This window comes from Ylistrum balloti, unplaced genomic scaffold (assembly GCF_031769215.1).
Source record: "Ylistrum balloti isolate Yb309-2 unplaced genomic scaffold, AGI_CSIRO_Ybal_v1 Utg370226, whole genome shotgun sequence".
NCBI classification, from domain to species: domain Eukaryota; kingdom Metazoa; phylum Mollusca; class Bivalvia; order Pectinida; family Pectinidae; genus Ylistrum; species Ylistrum balloti.
Genome location: NW_026782188.1, coordinates 516,685 through 537,101, shown reverse-complemented (window position 1 = coordinate 537,101; position 20,417 = coordinate 516,685). Strand labels below are relative to the sequence as shown.

The 20,417-nt window shown below is 40.8% G+C and overlaps 1 protein-coding gene across 1 annotated transcript in view; it reads right to left on the bottom strand.

Moving 5' to 3' along the window:
• LOC132551936 (gelsolin, cytoplasmic-like) overlaps window positions 1-20,417 on the bottom strand; it is a 43,579-nt gene that overhangs the window by 11,211 nt on the left and 11,951 nt on the right. Inside the window, exons 2-19 of the mRNA XM_060216077.1 lie at window positions 18,873-18,947; window positions 18,557-18,628; window positions 18,151-18,228; window positions 16,197-16,249; window positions 15,132-15,237; window positions 14,457-14,567; window positions 14,085-14,151; window positions 13,780-13,909; window positions 13,620-13,698; window positions 11,513-11,611; window positions 10,607-10,763; window positions 6,329-6,441; window positions 5,909-6,046; window positions 4,447-4,536; window positions 4,225-4,296; window positions 3,732-3,821; window positions 3,470-3,553; window positions 1,029-1,090 (exon numbers count right to left, since the gene is read on the bottom strand). Of these exons, the coding sequence (XP_060072060.1) occupies window positions 1,029-1,090; window positions 3,470-3,553; window positions 3,732-3,821; window positions 4,225-4,296; window positions 4,447-4,536; window positions 5,909-6,046; window positions 6,329-6,441; window positions 10,607-10,763; window positions 11,513-11,611; window positions 13,620-13,698; window positions 13,780-13,909; window positions 14,085-14,151; window positions 14,457-14,567; window positions 15,132-15,237; window positions 16,197-16,249; window positions 18,151-18,228; window positions 18,557-18,628; window positions 18,873-18,947 (1,676 nt within the window). The remainder of the gene's footprint in view (window positions 1-1,028; window positions 1,091-3,469; window positions 3,554-3,731; window positions 3,822-4,224; window positions 4,297-4,446; window positions 4,537-5,908; window positions 6,047-6,328; window positions 6,442-10,606; window positions 10,764-11,512; window positions 11,612-13,619; window positions 13,699-13,779; window positions 13,910-14,084; window positions 14,152-14,456; window positions 14,568-15,131; window positions 15,238-16,196; window positions 16,250-18,150; window positions 18,229-18,556; window positions 18,629-18,872; window positions 18,948-20,417) is intronic.

Sequence of the window (20,417 nt, the reverse complement as noted above, 5' to 3'; positions counted from 1 at the left end):
TGAGGTTTACTTACTAGGCCCATCGTATAAGCAACCAGAATTAGAAATCAAAGACACGACAGACTCTTCGTAAACAGACGCTTATCTCGATCTTTTTTCTACAACGAAGTCAATGAGGACAGCTTTCCACAAAGCTGTATGATAACGATGATGATTTGAATTTTCCTACTCATTTTTCATTTTCGGATAGTAACGTTTCTGCATTCCCAACTTATGGCAGTGGATTCGATATTCAAGACGTCGACAAGTGGCAGAAAAAATTGTCAATACAGGGTTTCGAGAGATGTCGGTTGGTGACCATTACTGTCGTCGTAGTGATCTCGTTGATAAGTATTCTACTTTAGTGAGCAGTATGAAGTAGGACGCGCTTTATACACATTCCATGTTTTATTTTGTTTTCACTTGGGAACGCGACATTGACCAAAACTTACCTGGCAGGTGTTCATCAATATAACAGAAGATGCTTAACCTTCCTGAACACCTGGTCTTATTCTCATTGTACTTTTTCAGGAGTCTCTGTATAAATTTTCCCCGTTCATATTTGCCAATGTTTTATTGAATTTTTTGTTCATATTTGCCCACCATATTTTATTGAATGTTTTGTTTTGATTTTGGATTATGATTCTGCTGATATGTTGGTACACGTTATAGGCCTACGTAAAACTGCTATTTGTATTTCAGGCACTAAATATACTGACATTAACTGGGTATGGTTATACAATACTTCACTTGTTAATAGCTAGATATGATTATACAATACTCCACTTGTCAGTGACTAAATATGATTATACAATACTCAAGTTGTCAGTGACTAGGTATGATTATACAATACTCCACTTGTCAGTGACTAGATATGATTATACAATACTCAAGTTGTCAGTGGCTAGGTATGATTATACAATACTCCACTTGTCAGTGACTAGGTATGATTATACAATACTCCACTTGTCAGTGACTAGATATGATTATACACTGTACAATACTCCACTTGTCAGTAACTAGATATGATTATAGAACACTTCACTTACTTATCAGGAGCTATGTATCCTGCCATCTCCTGAGATATAGTATGTTCATTGCTGTTGGAGAGCTACAACACCAATACATATCATTGGAAAATAATTGGTTGGTTATCTTTCGATAGAGTACTTTATATTGAAATCATGAACAAATCTTAACAATGATAAATGAGTAAATGTACTACATTTCGATAAATCATTCAAAGAACAGTATCAGTATAAAAGTCATCTAAAGGTCTTATTGATCATCTGATCATCAAACATCCAGAGGATTTAGTCAATATAGGAATTATCCATTGAAAAAATAGGAAAAACACTTTGTCACCTGAATTTACTTAGTGGTTGAACTTTCCCAATGATAATTCAGACCATATTTGGTTATAATCCACTCACGTGGTTAGGAAGTATGTCTTCCTGAATTTGAATCGGTTTCATGTTTTTTCAGAAATGATTGTCTTCCCCAGATCCTGTTCCGACCAGATTCAGTCGAAATTCAGAAAGGCATATGTCATAAAGGGTTAGAAGAGTTTTAAAAGCAAACCTTTATCTGAGTTCACCTTTGGGGCCTTGCCCCCTTTCCTGTCACTTTGGGTCACATAACTTTATTTCTCTAAGAAACATCCACCAATGATGTTTTAGACTATTTGGGGCCTAGACCCTCCCCCTCGTAGGTCAGTTTCATATATTTACAGAAATGATTGGCTCCTCGCAACATTGTTTCCGTCGGAATTGGGTTGAATTCCAGACAAGCATTAAAGGAGAATAGAGTTGTACAGAAAAAAGTCAGCTAACTTCTCGGATGGGACCTCGTCTCGTTCCCTCCCCCAGCTAGTAACCAGGGTGTCATATTAAATTTCTATGCATAAAGAAATAATTATTGTCCTCTGTAAGTGATGTTTCAGACCAAATCTGACTGGAATACATTCAGGTTTTCAGTTTAAGAAAGAGTAGCGATCTAAAGGACCTCTTTAAGCTTATTTCCCATGCGGGCCCCGCAATTTTCCGCAGAGTAGCGTCTTAAAGCAAACATTTCGCAAACTGCCCTTTGAGGCGACCCCTGTCCCGAGAAGTCGTACCGACTTCATTTGTTCAACGATTTCCTTCTTTTACTGATGTTCCATTCCAACTTTGAAGTCTGTCCAAGCGTGCGATTTTAATGTCTTAATCCCAAATTATCCCTTACGGGATTCGCCCTTTGGCTCTTAGGGGTAGCAATACATTCAGCGATATTAATAATGATTTTCCTCGCCAACTGTTCCTCCAGATAGAGGCCATTTCGTTATTACGCGTCAAGGTACATGTGCGGGAAAGAGTTTTAAGGCCTAGTTCCCAATTTTCCGCCGATATAACTCGTGCATTGGTCCTTAGGAATTGCTAGACCTTAAGTTTTATAGATTGTGCAAAAGCCACAAAAGTGAATTGCACATTTTAATACAAATTAAGAGCTAAATGCAGTATCGACAAACAGTACATTGAACATCATACAGCTGTTTCGTCCGTATAGGACTCGTCCGTGATGTTACATCATAGAGCTGTTTCGTCCGTATAGGACTCGTCAGTGATGTTACATCATACAGCTGTTTCGTCCGTATAGGACTCGTCAGTGATGTTACATCATACAGATGTTTCGTCCGTATAGGACTAGTCAGTGATGTTACATCATACAGCTGTTTCGTCCGTATAGGACTCGTCAGTGATGTTACATCATACAGATGTTTCGTCAGTATAGGACTCGTCAGTGATGTTACATCACACAGATGTTTCGTCAGTATAGGACTCGTCAGTGATGTTACATCATACAGATGTTTCGTCAGTATAGGACTCGTCAGTGATGTTACATCATACAGCTGTTTCGTTCGTAAAGGACTCGTCAGTGATGTTACATCATACAGCTGTTTCGTCCGTATAGGACTCGTCAGTGATTCTACATCATACAGTTGTTTCGTCAGTATAGGACTCGTCAGTGATGTTACATCATACAGATGTTTCGTCAGTATAGGACTCGTCAGTGATGTTACATCATACAGCTGTTTCGTTCGTATAGGACTAGTCAGTGATGTTACATCATACAGCTGTTTCGTTCGTATAGGACTCGTCAGTGATGTTACATCATACAGGTGTTTCGTCAGTATAGGACTCGTCAGTGATGCCAAGGGCTTAAAATTTGATGCCTGGAAGGAGGTGCAATAACCCCATAATTCAATAAATTTCCTAAGTTTCATACATCAGCTAGTTCAGAACAATGTATAGTACATTTGTATATTCTGAACCATGTCACTATTCGAATGAATTAAAACGTGGAATCATGAAAAACATGATTGCCCGCTTTCAATAATGTTTCAAACGAAATATGGTTGAAAATTGATCAGCCATATTGGAGGTGACGAACGACGATTGGCAAGGTGACAAAAGGTCATTCTAAACCTCCAGGTCACATGACATATACTCACCTTCCCCTTCCAGATAACGGTGGTCTTACCGTTGATGAGCAGAAATGTATCCTGGGAGTTTAACGATGATGAGGACGGTTCAACCTAAATAAAGAAATCAGGACATGGCATTTGATGTTTTATAACGTAACACGTCGAGTGTGTATCAGATAACAATACCGTCGTGGTGTTCAACAAAAAGTTATTATACGTCACAGAGCCATGACGTCATATTGGTTTACAGTGGGTTCTTTGTTCGCGTTGGATTTAAAATTCACTTAACCTCGATTGTCCTTGAGTTCACTCTACATTCACCACGTATATGGAACAGACGTTTCCGTTGTGTTATCTCCGACCAAGTCTTGTATTCAAACTGGAAAGGCAATAAATATACATGTAGTTATATAGGTTATAGGTAGTCTTGATACCGAAGGTTATATAAAAACGACACGATCTTCGGTGTAAATGAAAACAAAAACAAACAGAGGGGTCAGTTCGTCAATGAAGACATTGTCAACTAGAAATTCAATCATTTCCCTACTTAGGACTTAATCAACGTTACTCTTAGTCAGCAATTTTTCGAGGAGTTTAACATAGTATTTAATGTCGTTCAAGTATCCCCTCTCACTAAATATTCACAGCAACGATACCGTAAATTCAAAATTAAGATGTACACTGTTATTGTACCATATATAGCTGGATAAAAATAGACATCTCTGATATTTATCTGTGTTCATTAGAGTCAATATACCAAAGTTAAACAACAAAGACTTTACCATAAACACAAGCATCTGTCCCGTAAACAAGAGGAGGAACATGTCGGGCTCTTTACCCTCCAGAACTCGTACCTGTAGCAGACAGAACACATCTGCATTACAAACTTTACCAAGATGATCGAAAATTATATCTGACGGCATCGGGCTCACCCAATAGTTTTTTATTCTGGTAAACAACTCTTCCGATCGTTAAGATCCCAGATAGTAATGATTTTGCCTGACCTGGAGAGCATGGCCGCCCGCTTCCATTTCGTCTGTTCTACGAGCCACAATGGCCGAGGCGGCTCTCACGTCCGAACGACTCCGCGAACCCTACGTAAACAAAGAACAATACTGAAGTACGAAAAAGGATGAAAACAAGGGATTTCGATTGATCTAGTTTTGAGGACAGAATAAATACCTTGTAAATACACATATTGAAAAGGTAAATTACGAAATTTTCATAATTTCTGCAAGAAATGGAAACATTTAGATTACAGCTTTAATTTGCGAATGTTTTGAGAATTGAAACAGCCTGTAATTGGATGATATGTTTAAAGAATACATTTGACGACAAACTGTTATGACATTAGACCTGTGATGATCTTTGTAGCTAACATCTGATTCAGCCTTTAGTTAGAGCGTGCCAATTTGAACGTTAGTAACGGGAGTGTTTAGGGGAATTGTATCGTTACCAATAACTTTTCCTTAGAGATTGTATTTCGATAGAGAGCCAATAGAATGAGCTCTGCTTGGTAAATCTGGCCAAGCATTACCAACGTGATCAGATGGTATAACCACGTGTACAGGATCAATGTTATCTAAGAATGGTGTATATGCCACACGTGATTTACACGTGAAAAGATGAATCTAGTAATCATGTACTTGGTCTGCGCTTTACTTTAAAATGATTAAAGTCAAATACCACGTTGTCCACATATAACTGAAATTACTTATCCTTGGTGGCATAGAACTTAACCTTGGTAGCATGGGACTTAACCTTGGTAACATGGGACTCAACCTTGGTAACATGGGACTCAACCTTGGTAACATGGGACTCAACCTTGGTAGCGTGGGACTTAACCTTGGTAGTGTGGGACTTAACCTTGGTAGCACGATACACCACCAGACCCCGTCATTCTGACAACTCAAAACTCGTCTTTACCGCAAACACAAAGACAAACGTCAAACATAGAGCCAGTACCTAAACGTTGCACTGATTCATCTTTGTCGGGTCACAGAACCGATAATCATTCGTGTTTGGATGTTTGAGAAATAAATCGAGATGTTACCAAGTGTCGGTACCCTGTAAGTCCTAAACAGTGCTGTCATTTAAGGTGTCTCTAAACCGTAAGGCCTTAAGCGACATAGCGCCAAGAACAGTGTCGATAACCTGTTGGGCCTAAGGAGACATATTGCTAAGTAAGGCGTCGCTTTGCTTTAAGGTCTTACGTGAGTTGTTGCCATGTCAGAGGTCACTACAACGTAACTTGTTAGGCATAAGACGAATTTTACCAAGTGAGGCGTCGCTAAGCTGTATGATCTGAAGCAATATCCATGAAAAAATATATTCCATATATGGTAAACCAGGCGGAAACGCAAGTGCTGGCGGGCGTACGGACGGACATTTTGAATAGTATAGTGCATCTGATATTCTATACTTAGTCTTCCCTATGCACTCTACTATCTATATAGTGAATCGTACCTGCCAGAAATAAACCACGTGATGTTGTGTCAGGTTATCACGATAGCAGTGCAAGATGACGTAGCAAGATTTTGACGAGAATACGCTGACCTCTTCTGGTTCGATTAGAGTCATCTCCGTGGTTTCAACTCGCCATTTCTTCATGTAATTACATAATAAATCACGTCTGTTAATAATTTAGAAAAAGTTTGGCGTTACATGGAAATTGAACGATATCTAAATACTTAATTGAGTTAAGTTGTCAAATAAATTGCAGAAGGTTTAGTTAAGGGCCGTGTTTATGATTTACACCCTGCTGTTGAAGCTACGATAACTTAATGGGTTATTCTTGAAACTTATTTCTAGATTTCTCTGATCCAGAGCTTACGTGATGTGGACACCACGCCCACTGTACCCATTACACCAGCCATGGAGACGTACCTTTATGGATTCGTCTGTATACGGAGATACCACGGGCGGTACTATCTCATCTCTACCCGATCGTGGTCTTTGTAAATCCTTGAAATCTATTTTGTCTGAACCTGTGTTTATTTCTGTGGAAAACAAATGCAATAAAGCAAAGTATTAGTTTCGATGGTCGTTAGATTAATCCTCCTTGTCAACCAGAACATATATCTTGTTACATATAGGAGCTACCGTAGCCCACTCATATTCACTATAATATTTATGTAACTTTGCCAATATTCCAAAGGACTGAGAGGGTCACATTGGCAAAGAGCGAGAAATGTACTCTGATCATACAAAACGCCCAAGTCACCCAAGGTCGCCCCAACTGTGTCGCTACAAGTGTAACTCTAGATTCTCAAGGCTACACAAAAAACACCACAGGCAATAAAAATCGAAAAGATTAGCCTGAACGAAGTATTTGTTTCAATCTGGAGGCCATCATAACATTTATTGCTTGACTTTGATCCTCCTTCGCTGCTCGGGTTTATCTCGATAAAATTTGAAAGTATCTAAAGAACATACATTAATCATAAAAAACCAATACACAAACACCTGGAAAATATTCCTCTTCTTATCTCTGTCGGTATTAAACAACTCGGTGTCTCAGTCGGCATCTTATAAAACATGGCTAGGTGCAGCGTGGTCTGGTTTAGACTGGTAAGATCAGATCCATGATACCAACCTAATAATATCAGAACAGACTTATGATGCCAGACCAGACCAATGATACCAGATCAGACCAATGATATCAGACCAGAACAATGATACCAGACCAGACCAATGATACCAGACCAGACCAATGATACCAGACCAGACCAATAATACCAGACCAGACCAATGATACCAGACCAGACCAATGATATCAGACCAGACCAATGATACCAGACCAGACCAATGATACCAGACCACTATTACCAGCCCAACGACACCAAATCAGACCAACGACACCAGACCAGACCAATGATACCAGACCAATGATACCAGACCAGACCAATGATACCAGACTAATGATACCAGACCAGACCAATGACACCAGACCAGACCAATGATACCAGACCAGACCAAAGATACCAGACCACTATTACCAGCCCAATGATACCAGACCAATGATACCAGACCAGACCAATGATACCAGACCAATGATACCAGACCAGACCAATGATGCCAGACCAGACCAATAATACCAGACCAGAACAATGATACCAGACCAATGATATCAGACCAGACCAATGATACCAGACCCGACCAATGATATCAGACCAGACCAATGATACCAGACCAGACCAATGATACCAGACCAATGATATCAGACCAGACCAATGATATCAGACCCGACCAATGATACCAGACCAATGATACCAGACCAATGTTACCAGACCAATGATACCAGATCAATGATACCAGACCAATGATACCAGATCAATGATACCAGACCAATGATACCAGACAAGACAAATGATACCAGACCCGACCAATGATACCAGACCAATGATACCAGACCAATGATATCAGACCAGACCAATGATATCAGACCCGACCAATGATACCAGACCAATGATACCAGACCAATGATACCAGACCAATGATACCAGACCAATGATATCAGACCAGACCAATGATATCAGACCCGACCAATGATACCAGACCAATGATACCAGACCAATGATAACAGCCAATGAAACCAGACCAATGATGCCAGACCAATGATACCAGACCAGACCAATGATACCAGACCAACGATACCAGACCAATGATATCAGACCAGACCAATGATACCAGACCAATGAAACCAGACCAATGATGCCAGACAAGACCAATGATACCTGACAGTTGATACCATACCAGACCAATGATACCAGACCACACCAATGATACCAGACCAATGATACCAAACCAACGATACCAGACCAGACCAATGATAACAGACAAATGATACCAAACCAGACCAATGATAACAGGCCAATGATAACAGAAAAAACTTATGATACCAGACCAGACCATTAATACCAGACCAGAACAATGATACCAGATCAATGATATCAGACCAGACCAATGATATCAGACCCGACCAATGATACCAGACCAATGATACCAGACCAATGATACCAGACCAGACCAATGATACCAGACCAGACCAATGATAACAGACCAATGATACCAGACCCGATCAATGATACCAGACGAGACCAATGAAACCAGACCAAAGATACCAGGCCAATGATACCAGACCAGACCAATGATACCAGACCAGACCAATAATACCAGACCAGACCAATGATACCAGACCAGACCAATGATACCAGACCAGAACAATGATACCAGACCAATGATACCAGACCAATGATACCAGACGAGACCAATGATACCAGACCAATGATACCAGACCAATGATACCAGACCCGATCAATGATACCAGACGAGACCAATGATACCAGACCAAAGATACCAGACCAATGATACCAGACCAATGATATCAGACCAAATGATACCAGACCAATGATATCAGACCAGACCAGACCAATGATACCAGACCAATGATATCAGACCAGACCAATATCAGACCCGACCAATGATACCAGACCAATGATACCAGACCAATGTTACCAGACCAATGATACCAGATCAATGATACCAGACCAATGATACCAGACAAGACAAATGATACCAGACCCGACCAATGATACCAGACGAGACCAATAAAACCAGACCAAAGATACCAGACCAATGATACCAGACCAATGATATCAGACCAGACCAATGATATCAGACCCGACCAATGATACCAGACCAATGATACCAGACCAATGATACCAGACCAATGATACCAGACCAGACCAATGATACCAGACCAATGATACCAGACCAATGATACCAGACCAGACCAATGATACCAGACCAATGATACCAGACCAGACCAATGATACCTGACCAATGACCAGACACCAGACAACCAATGATACCAGACCCAGACCAACCAATACCAGACCAGACCAATGATACCAGACCAGACCAATGATACCAGACCAATGATACCAGACCAGACCAATGATACCAGACCAGACCAATGATACCAGACCAATGATACCAGACCAGACCAATGATACCAGACCCGACCAATGATACCAGACCAGACCAATGATACCAGACCAGACCAATGATATCAGACCAATGATACCAGACCAGACCAATGATACCAGACCAATGATACCAGACCAATGATACCAGACCAATGATACCAGACCAGGCCAATGATACCAGACCAATGATACCAGACCAATGATACCAATGAGACCAATGATACCAGACCAGACCAATGACCAGACCAGACCAATGATACCAGACCCAGACCCAGATGATACCAGACCAGAAATGATACCAGACCAATGATACCAGACCAATGATACCAGACCAGACCAATGATACCAGACCAATGATATCAGACCAATAATACCAGACCAGACCAATGATACCAGACCAGACCAATGATACCAGACCAGACCAATGATACCAGACCAATGATACCAGACCAATGATACCAGACCAGACCAATGATAACAGACCAGACCAATGATATCAGACCCGACCAATGATACCAGACCAGACCAATGATAACAGACTAGACCAATGATACCAGACCAATGATACCAGACCAGACCAATGATAACAGACAAGACCAATGATACCAGACCAGACTAATGATAACAGACAAGACCAATGATACCAGACCAATGATACCAGACCAGACCAATGATAACAGACCAATGATACCAGACCAATGATACCAGACCAGATCAATAATAACAGACCAGACAAATGATACCAGACCAATGGTACCAGACCAATGATATCAGACCAGAGCAATGATACCAGATCAGACCAATGATACCAGACCAATGATTCCAGATCAATAATACCAGATCAATGATACCAGACCAGGCCAATGATACCAGGCCAGATCAATGATACCAGACCAATGATACCAGATCAATGATACCAGACCAGTCCAATGATACCACACCAGACCAATGATAACAGACCAATGATATCAGACCTGACCTCTGGGTATTACTCAGGTGTCTCCATAAATCCTACGTCCAGGCCTTACCTAGGTACAGTAATATTTATTATGGAGCAGATCTCCCGTGATAGACACCAGAACGCGGATCTATCCCTTTTGTAGGTATACAAGGTATGTCGGTACCTTTCCGATATACGTTCATTGAGTACGATATCAGATCGTTCTATACGTACTGGCGATGTTTTCCTTAGTGTACGTGTTTCCGAGTCCCATTTGGTCATCTCGATCGCGCCATGACCGGAAGTACTCCTTAAACACTGGCGTTTCCCCTCCGTCCGCCAGTCTTGTGACCTTGGTCCACTCGGGATAACCTTTCAAGGAGAGGAAATCCTACCCAAAAGGTTAGGTAGGAAAGAATGTTTATGATATTGTGTTTACATGTCCGTCGGACACTGATGGACCGTATCATTCTCTCTGTTTAACATAACATACTACTACTGGCCAATTTCAAAACATTATAAGCTGTCTGTAGACACCTTAAAGGACTAACGTCGCTTCATCTCCAGACTACATGTACAACGTACACAAAACGGGCAAAGTTTTAAATATATTCAAACTTAGATATATCTACCACTTTAGCTATTTTGTTGAATTTATACATATGTATTAACTTTGCAAAAATATACTTAGAATTATTTCTAAAGCACTTGTTTTAATGACAGGGTTGACAGTTATAAAAAAAACTTTGTAAATCATCCTTGAACCTGCGAACCAAGGCGGTAGTGAAATTGTATCCGTTGTTTACTATAAACAGTTCACAGTAGTCAGAAGCCTGTTTCTTTAAGAAATTTCTGACGAAACGTGGCATGATTTATTTTTTGCATTTTATCTATAATTTGTATTTTATATAATTAATTAATTTTTATTTACTTTTGGAGACAATATTCACTAGATTGGGTTCAAGTCTTTGTTTATTTGAGCAAAGTTCCTTTAACTTAATCACGCGTCGGTTCAGTCGTTCTATACCATGTATAACACAATAACCATTGTCATGATTTCACCAGAAAAGTAAAAGTAGAGTATGGGGTCACTAAAGAACTTGTTTGAGTTTGTATATTAATTTACAATAATCATCTCACTGTTGCGTGTTTCCAAGCAGACTTTTTTTCATTCTGACTGCAGTGTTTGCCGATCCACACATATATACCACTCGCCCCTGTGTCCAGGATGAAACAGTCCTGAAAAGATATTGAGCAACATGTGTATGTAACAGGTGTGCTGCCATACAGGTGTGCTGTCATACAGGTGTGCTGCCATCCAGGTGTAAATTGGACGTGGAGTGTTATGGTTCTGGTAACTATGTCACAGGTGTGGTATGGTACAGGTGTGTTATGGTACAGGTTTGGTATGGAACAGGTGTGGTATGGTACAGGTGTGTTATGGTACAGGTTTGATATGGTACAGGTATGGTATGGCACAGGAGTGGTATGGTACAGGTGGGGTATAGTACAGGTGTGGTATGGTAACAGGTGTGGTATGGTACAGGTGTGGTATGGTACAGGTGTGGAATAGAACTGGTGTTGTATGGTACAGGTGTAGTATGGTACAGGTGTGGTATGGTACAGGTGTGGTATGGTACAGGTGTAGTATGGTACAGGTGTGATATGGTACAGGTGTGGTATGGTACAGGTATGCTATGATACAGGTATTATATGGTACAGGTGTGGTATGGTACAGGTATGGTACGTTACAGGTGTAGTATGGTACAGGTGTGGTATGGTACAGATATGGTATGGTACAGATTTGGTATGGTACAGTTATGGTACAGGTGTGGTATTGTACAGGTGTGATATGGTACAGGTGTGGTATAGTACAGGAGTGGTATGGTACATGTGGGGTATAGTACAAGTGTGGTATGGTAACAGGTGTGGTATGGTACAGGTGTGGTATGGTGCAGGTGTGGTATAGTACAGGTGTGGTATTGTACAGGTGTGATATGGAACAGGTGTGGAATAGTACAGGAGTGGTATGGTACAGGTGTGATATGGTACAGGTTTGGTATGGTACAGGTGTGGTGTAGTACAGGTGTGTTATGGTACAGGTGGGGTATGGTACAGGTATTATATGGTACAGGTGTGGTATGGTACAGGTATGGTACGGTACAGGTGTAGTATGGTACAGGTGTGGTATGGTACAGATATGGTATGGTACAGGTGTGGTACAGATTTGGTATGGTACAGTTATGGTACAGGTGTGGTATTGTACAGGTGTGATATGGTACAGGTATGGTATAGTACAGGAGTGGTATGGTACAGGTGGGGTATAGTACAAGTGTGGTATGGTAACAGGTGTGGTATGGTACAGGTGTGGTATGGTACAGGTGTGGAATAGAACTGGTGTTGTATGGTACAGGTGTAGTATGGTACAGGTGTGGTATGGTACAGGTGTAGTATGGTACAGGTGTGGTATGGTACAGGTGTGGTATGGTACAGGTGTGATATGGTACAGGTGTGGTATGGTACAGGTATGCTATGGTACAGGTATTATATGGTACAGGTGTGGTATGGTACAGGTATGGTACGTTACAGGTGTAGTATGGTACAGGTGTGGTATGGTACAGATATGGTATGGTACAGATTTGGTATGGTACAGTTATGGTACAGGTGTGGTATTGTACAGGTGTGATATGGTACAGGTGTGGTATAGTACAGGAGTGGTATGGTACAGGTGGGGTATAGTACAAGTGTGGTATGGTAACAGGTGTGGTATGGTACAGGTGTGGTATGGTACAGGTGTGGAATAGAACTGGTGTTGTATGGTACAGGTGTAGTATGGTACAGGTGTGGTATGGTACAGGTGTAGTATGGTACAGGTGTGGTATGGTACAGGTGTGGTATGGTACGGTTGTGGTATGGTACAGTTGTGGTATGGCACAGGTGCTGAATGAAACAGGTGAGATATTGTAAATTTGTGGTAATGTACAGGTGTTTTATGGCACAGGTATAGTACAGATTTGATGTTTATATAATTACTAAGGGTTTGATGACAAAATAACGAAAAGATAAGGATATACTTAAATAATACTTCCGGCAAGCCTTTTACCCCAGTTCTAAGACCAGACTTGTTGTAAGATGCGTGTTTGAATTAAAGATTCTCATATTTGAGTAAATTGATAAGAGTTTTCGACATTCTACATATAAGTATTCAATCTATATTTGTATGTTTATGTAATGTAAAACTACGTACATTCGAGTCAAGATCACTCTGTGACAGTGGTTTTTTGGCGACTTCTTTCACTTCTAATTCTCCAGATGAATCTGAAACTCTACAATAACCCGTGATCAGCATGGTTTAACACTGGTGTGACAAGCGAGATAACTCCAATCCATAGTAATTGGCGACATACCTGTACAATGTTGTCTTTTCCTGGGAAGAGCGCTCGTAGGCAGTATCGTCTCCGCCCAGGGCTTCCTCTGCTATTTCACCATGAGAACCTAGCGCATCGAAAAACTTCGCGTCTATGTCCCAGAACCTGTCTGTATAACACCAGAGATCAGACGTACATTGAAAACATTAATATGGACCCTGATGTCTAGAGCTTATCACACGATAACAAAATTATACAACCCGTGCGATTTCTGGTCTACAGAAAACCCATTTATAACTTATTATCAATTTCAGTTTTTAAAAGAAAAAAAATACTGATTTTACCAATGATTCTGATCTCCGCCTTCCCAGATCGTTCGTCATCACGAATCCTCTTCGCTACTTCTGATCCCTGGAACAGGATTACAGATCACATATTTTGTCTCTCTCTTTCTCATTCGTTCGTTCCTTGGTTATGTATATATATATTTATTATTGGGAACGATCAACTGAACATATTCAGTTAAAACGGTATTTGTTTATTTCTATTCACAACTAACCATTAAGGAAGTATTTATTTGATCAAACCTTCAATAAAAGTGAAATTTATTTTGTATGATGGAATCAGTTCATTCCTTTAATTTATCGATCAAATCAATCAATGGTACTATAAAAACAGTTAATTCAGACAGCATCAACGTCCCTACAATCGATCACCTTTAATCGCTCGAAATGGCTGCTCGATGGTCCATTCCAAAGGTGGAGGGTCATCCCACAGTCCAACAGGAATACGTCTCCCTGGTTAAGGGAGCTAGAGTCACACCGTACCTACCAACAGAAGTCATGATAATCAGTGACAGTCACACCGTACCTACAGTCACACCGTACCTACTGTCACACCGTATCTACAGTCACACCATACCTACAGTCACACCGTACCTACCAACAGAAGTCATGATGATCAGTGACAGTCACACCGTACCTACAGTCACACCGTACCTACAGTCACACCGTACCTACTGTCACACCGTACCTACAGTCACATCCTACTCACTTTAACGACGTCTTAAATTTTTTTTTCACAATAATTCTTCAGAAGAAAAACATTTTTAAAAAATCGTCTTAGAAAATAAAATGTACCATTTTGTTGAAATGGCTTTTCGACATTATTTCCGAACCAGTGTCAAAGTTCTGGGTAAAATTACAAGTTAATTCTGAGTTCTGTCAGAGAATGCTTTATCGCCGCTTAGTTCACAGGGAACGATTCGGGTTGCCGAGCCCACGTCAAACACAGCTGAGACCCAACATACACAGCATACACACATGTCGGTGACCCCCACATAGTGTCGTTGTACCTACATGTGGTGCTGTACACGAAGGAATAATCCGTACCTGTCGGACCCGGACATTCCTCTTTCCCTTGATGTGGAATAACCTCTTCTCATATACTCCTCTCTCGACTTTTTTAAAGCCAGATTCCACGCCCCCGGAAAGGTACCTAGTCAAAGTAAAACACAGCTGAATAGCCTGTTTATTTTTGTCACTTGTTATACACTGAGTCGATAGTTCACCTCAGTTTTTTTATTGATAGACAATAAGGTAATCGTTTAACGTAACCTATCTCCAATATATAGTCAACGTCTCCTACCAGTTGTGTGTGTTTTCTCGATCATAGTTCGTCTCCTTCACATTCGTTTGACTATCGATCCCACACATAACAGATTATTGTTTGTGGTGTATATTTCATGGTTTCTTGGTTTTGGTGTGTCCATGTGTTATGATATACCTGGTTCCTAGTGATGAATTATCTTTTTAGTGACTCTCCATGTCTTTGTTTGGCTAACCTTGCCTCCCTATGTCTTTATCTTTACTTGTCCTTATTTTTATCCTTATTTTGGTGCCACCCCACCCCATCCCTGTCCTGTAGTGTTGACTCATCAATCGTTTTGGTGTCTTTCCATGTTAAGATGTGACATAAATTGCCTCCTTGTTTTGATCTGTCTTTGTTTTGATGTTTTCGCAAGTCCTAGTTTTGCCTGAACTTATTTCGTTTTGGTGTCCGATAGTGTTGACGTACCTATCGTTTTGGTGTCCCCCCCCCGTGTCCTGTAGTGTTGACTTACCTATCGTTTTGGTGTCCCCCGTGTCCGATAGTGTTGACGTACCTATCGTTTTGGTGTCCCCCCGTGTCCTGTAGTGTTGACTTACCTATCGTTTTGGTGTCCCCCCGTGTCCGATAGTGTTGACGTTCCTATCGTTTTGGTGTCCCCCCGTGTCATGTAGTGTTGACTTACCTATCGTTTTGGTGTCCCCCGTGTCCTGTAGTGTAGACTTACCTATCGTTTTGGTGTCCCCCGTGTCCGATAGTGTAGACTTATCTATCGTTTTGGTGCCCTGTTGTTGCTGTGTCCCATCGCACATTTGTAATTAAACATTTATAATAAGTTAAAATCTTACTTGATTCCGTGCTTGAAGTAGGATAAAAACAATTTTGATTCGTGATCCTGTACCTAGAGAGAAAAAGAGAAAGAATAAGCATTGGAATGAAATCCGTAGTGTATAATCTATGATTATATCAGTCATGTAAACAATTTGATAACACCAATAATGTATATTGATGTTTACATTAGTGATACATTGTATATTTACGTTTATCTGGTTGATTATGTTGAGGAAGTCGTGGAAGGGCGTGGCTACACACCTCTCTGTACGATACAAACCTTCCCTATAGGGAGTCGTGAAAAGACTACTCACCTCCCTGTATGGAAATACCTTCCCTTGCTGTAGTAGTGAAGGGGCATGACTACTCACTGCTCTGTAAGGTATAGACCCTCAGTTTAGGTAGTCTTAAAATGGTGTGGCTACACACTTCTCTGTACCGTACAGGCCCTACCTTGAGATAGTAGTGAAAGGGCGTGGCTACACACTTCTCTGTACGATACAAACCTTCCCTATAGGGAGTCGTGAAAGGGCGAGGCTACACACCTCTCTGTACGATACAAACCTTCCCTATAGGGAGTCGTGAAAAGACTACTCACCTCCCTGTATGGAAATACCTTCCCTTGCTGTGGTAGTGAAGGGGCATGACTACTCACTGCTCTGTAAGGTATAGACCCTCAGTTTAGGTAGTCTTGAAATGGTGTGGCTACACACTTCTCTGTACCGTACAGGCCCTACCTTGAGATAGTAGTGAAAGGGCGTGGCTACACACTTCTCTGTACGATACAAACCTTCCCTATAGGGAGTCGTGAAAGGGCGAGGCTACACACCTCTCTGTACGGTACAGACCTTCCCTTGAGGAAGTCGTGAAAAGACTACTCACCTCCCTGTATGGAAATGCCTTCCCTTGCTGTAGTAGTGAAGGGGCATGACTACTCACTGCTCTGTAAGGTATAGACCCTCAGTTTAGGTAGTCTTGAAATGGTGTGGCTACTCACTTCTCTGTACCGTACAGGCCCTACCTTGAGATAGTAGTGAAAGGACGTGGCTACACACCTCTGTACGGTACAGACCTTCCCTTGAGGAAGCTGTGGAAGGGAGTGGCTACACACTTCTCTGTACGGAACAGATCCTCCCTTGAGGAAGTCGTGAAAGGGCGTGGCTACTCACTTCTTTGTACGGTACAAACCTTCCCTTGAGGAAGTCGTGAAAGGGCGTGGCTACTCACCTCTCTGTACGGTACAGACCTTCTCTTGAGGTAGTTGTGAAAGGGCCTGGCTACTCACCTCTTTGTACGGTACAAACCTTCCCTTGTGGAAGTCGTGAAAAGACGTGGCTACTCACCTCCCTGTATGGAAATACCTTCCTTTGCTGTAGTAGTGAAGGGACATGGCTACTCACTGCTCTGTAAGGTATAGACCCTCAGTTTAGGTAGTCTTGAAATGGTGTGGCTACTCACTTCTCTGTACCGTACAGGCCCTACTTTGAGATAGTCGTGAAAGGACGTGGCTACACACCTCTCTGTACGGTACAAACCTTCCCTTGAGGGAGTCGTGAAAGGACGTGGCTACTCACCTCCCTGTATGGAAATACCTTCCCTTGCTGTAGTAGTGAAGGGACATGGCTACTCACTGCTCTGTAAGGTATAGACCCCCAGTTTAGGTAGTCTTGAAATGGTGTGGCTACTCACTTCTCTGTGCCGTGCAGGCCCTACCTTGAGATAGTCGTGAAAGGACGTGGCTACACACCTCTCTGTTCGGTTCAGTCACTCCCTTGAGGAAGTCGTGAAAGGGCGTGGCTACACACCTCTCTGTATGATACAGACCTTCCCTTGAGGAAGTCGTGAATGGGCGTGGATACTCTCTGTACGGTACAGGTCCTCCCTTAAGGTAGTCTAGAATGTGCGTGGCTATTTACCTCTCTTGGCTGTACAGAATTTCGCCCAAAGAGGCCATACAGTGTGGTTACTTACCTCTCTGTGTTGAACAGGCGCTCCCCCGAGGTAATCGTCAAGCTCCACCGTCTTATAGGCAGCCACTCCCTGCTCATCCTTATATAGAATGAACAACATAAAATGTATGATTCTGTTTACGTACAGGCCCAGTCTATGTTTCAAGTTACCATTGTTATGATAAGTTACAAAATGCAAACCCTTATATTGATGTAGCTGTCACAAACACATTGAACTGTGATGTTACAAAATCTGTCCGTTATCATCAGAAAATACATTCCTAAACATTTTCAAAATGGATTCAATAACCGAATAATGCATTTAAAAACTGATTGTTTAGAGAGGACGTATATGTTTGTATAATTTCTCACGTACAATACTGATATTTATCTCTCTGTCGCAAAACCCACATGTATGATACGCTTACCTGTGATGTTTCGTTTCCTAACCAGAAGTGAACATCCCAATCCAGTTTGTCAGATTTCGCGTTTTTATTCGTCTGAGAAATTTATTAAATAAAGTTAAATTAGAATCGACATTGATATATAGTGTAAGAATCGATATTTCTCCATTTTTGTATCGCTATACTCACAAGTTATTACACCTTGATAACATCACTACGTTCTGTAACACTAATTGGTTTTTGATTGGTGTATTTAAATACGTTTGTTTTTCGGTGTGATATTCTCCATTTATCGATTTATCATACAGTACACAACATACACATACAGAGTATATATTACCTTGAGAAGTATGTAGGAATCACCACTGTAGAATTCCCCGTGGGTTGTTCCCTCCTGCAGCACAACCTTTAGTTTCTGTACAAAGTGTTTGATAAAGGTTATACCTTCCTTCTACGTGTTGTATTATATTGTTTTTACCAATAAAGTATATATATAGACATGTTTGCATATATGCGACTCCCGCCAATAACTAATCGTATGAAGAGACAAGTTTACTGTTGTATCAAACATTTCACAGGAACCCTAAAAGTTAATGGACAATTTATTCAAAATCTTGCAATATATAATTTAAAGGTTAATGATATGCTAAAATGTTCGATCAGTGATGGTCATACTGAAAATTACGTTAGAAAATTAACGCGAAAGTATTGGAAATACTCGTGATGTTTTCTTTCCATGGTCCAAAGATGACAAAGAAAAGTCAGACCCATTTTCAATCAAATCAAGATCCAGCGGAGAGAATTTTGAACTTTTTAATTTCAAATTCAACACAGTGGTAAAGGTATATGTTTCATCAGTAGTAGAAGTTTCTTTAAAGTACAATACTGCTAAGTTGACTCACCAAGACTCACAACATCCGACTTACCGGGTCAATGTAGGCAAACATAACAAAAATTACATTGTATAATAATTAACTAGTCGTTGTTTGTACGCAAAATGCTGCTTTCTGATTCGTCGATTTTTTTCTTTTCATTTCTCGATGAAAAAAAAACATTAAACAAAAACAAAAATAAAAAAATCTACACATTTAGCTTGGCCCACTTGATATTGAGTGGAGGAGTCTATGACAACACGCCACCTTGCGGCGGGTCTGTTGGATTTTCTTTTTGTATTGATAGAATATCTGTTTACATTCACATGGTGAACAATGATGTGAACAAAAACGGTCTACAACAGTGTAAAATATTCAAATATCTTACAATGTACACAAAAAATAAACAAGATAAAACAACGGATTATTGTATGTATACCCGCTGTGAATGTGACCGACCCATTCAAGAAGGAATTTTGAATGACTGAAAGTGGTGCGAATTAGCTGTCAATGACGTCACGTCATGTCTAGCCAGCTTTTAGTTTAAACATATTATCTTGTCCTTTCCTTTAGAAGAAAAACAATTGCATATATGCATTACAAGATGGCTCAAAATAATTATCATTTTTAGTAACGAGAGAGAGAGAGAGAGAGAGAGAGAGAGAGAGAGAGAGAGAGAGAGAGAGAGAGAGAGAGAGAGAGAGAGAGAGAGAGAGAGAGAGATTTACTCGAATTTCATGGCTAAATAAATACATTCATACTCAATACCTCTTAAATGACACTTATCTATATTAACACAATAAGATGATTGTCACGTAAATAGTACCCTCCAGTACAGAGCCGATACAGTAAGGACCTAACACTATTCACTGTTTTATGCTGTTCAAATGTCTACCACACCCGGAACTGATTGACTTCCTCCAGTTTATTCCACTCTTTCTTGAATATTCGTTTCCACTACACCGGATATAACCGAATGGCCCACTACTACACCGGATATAACCGAATGGTCC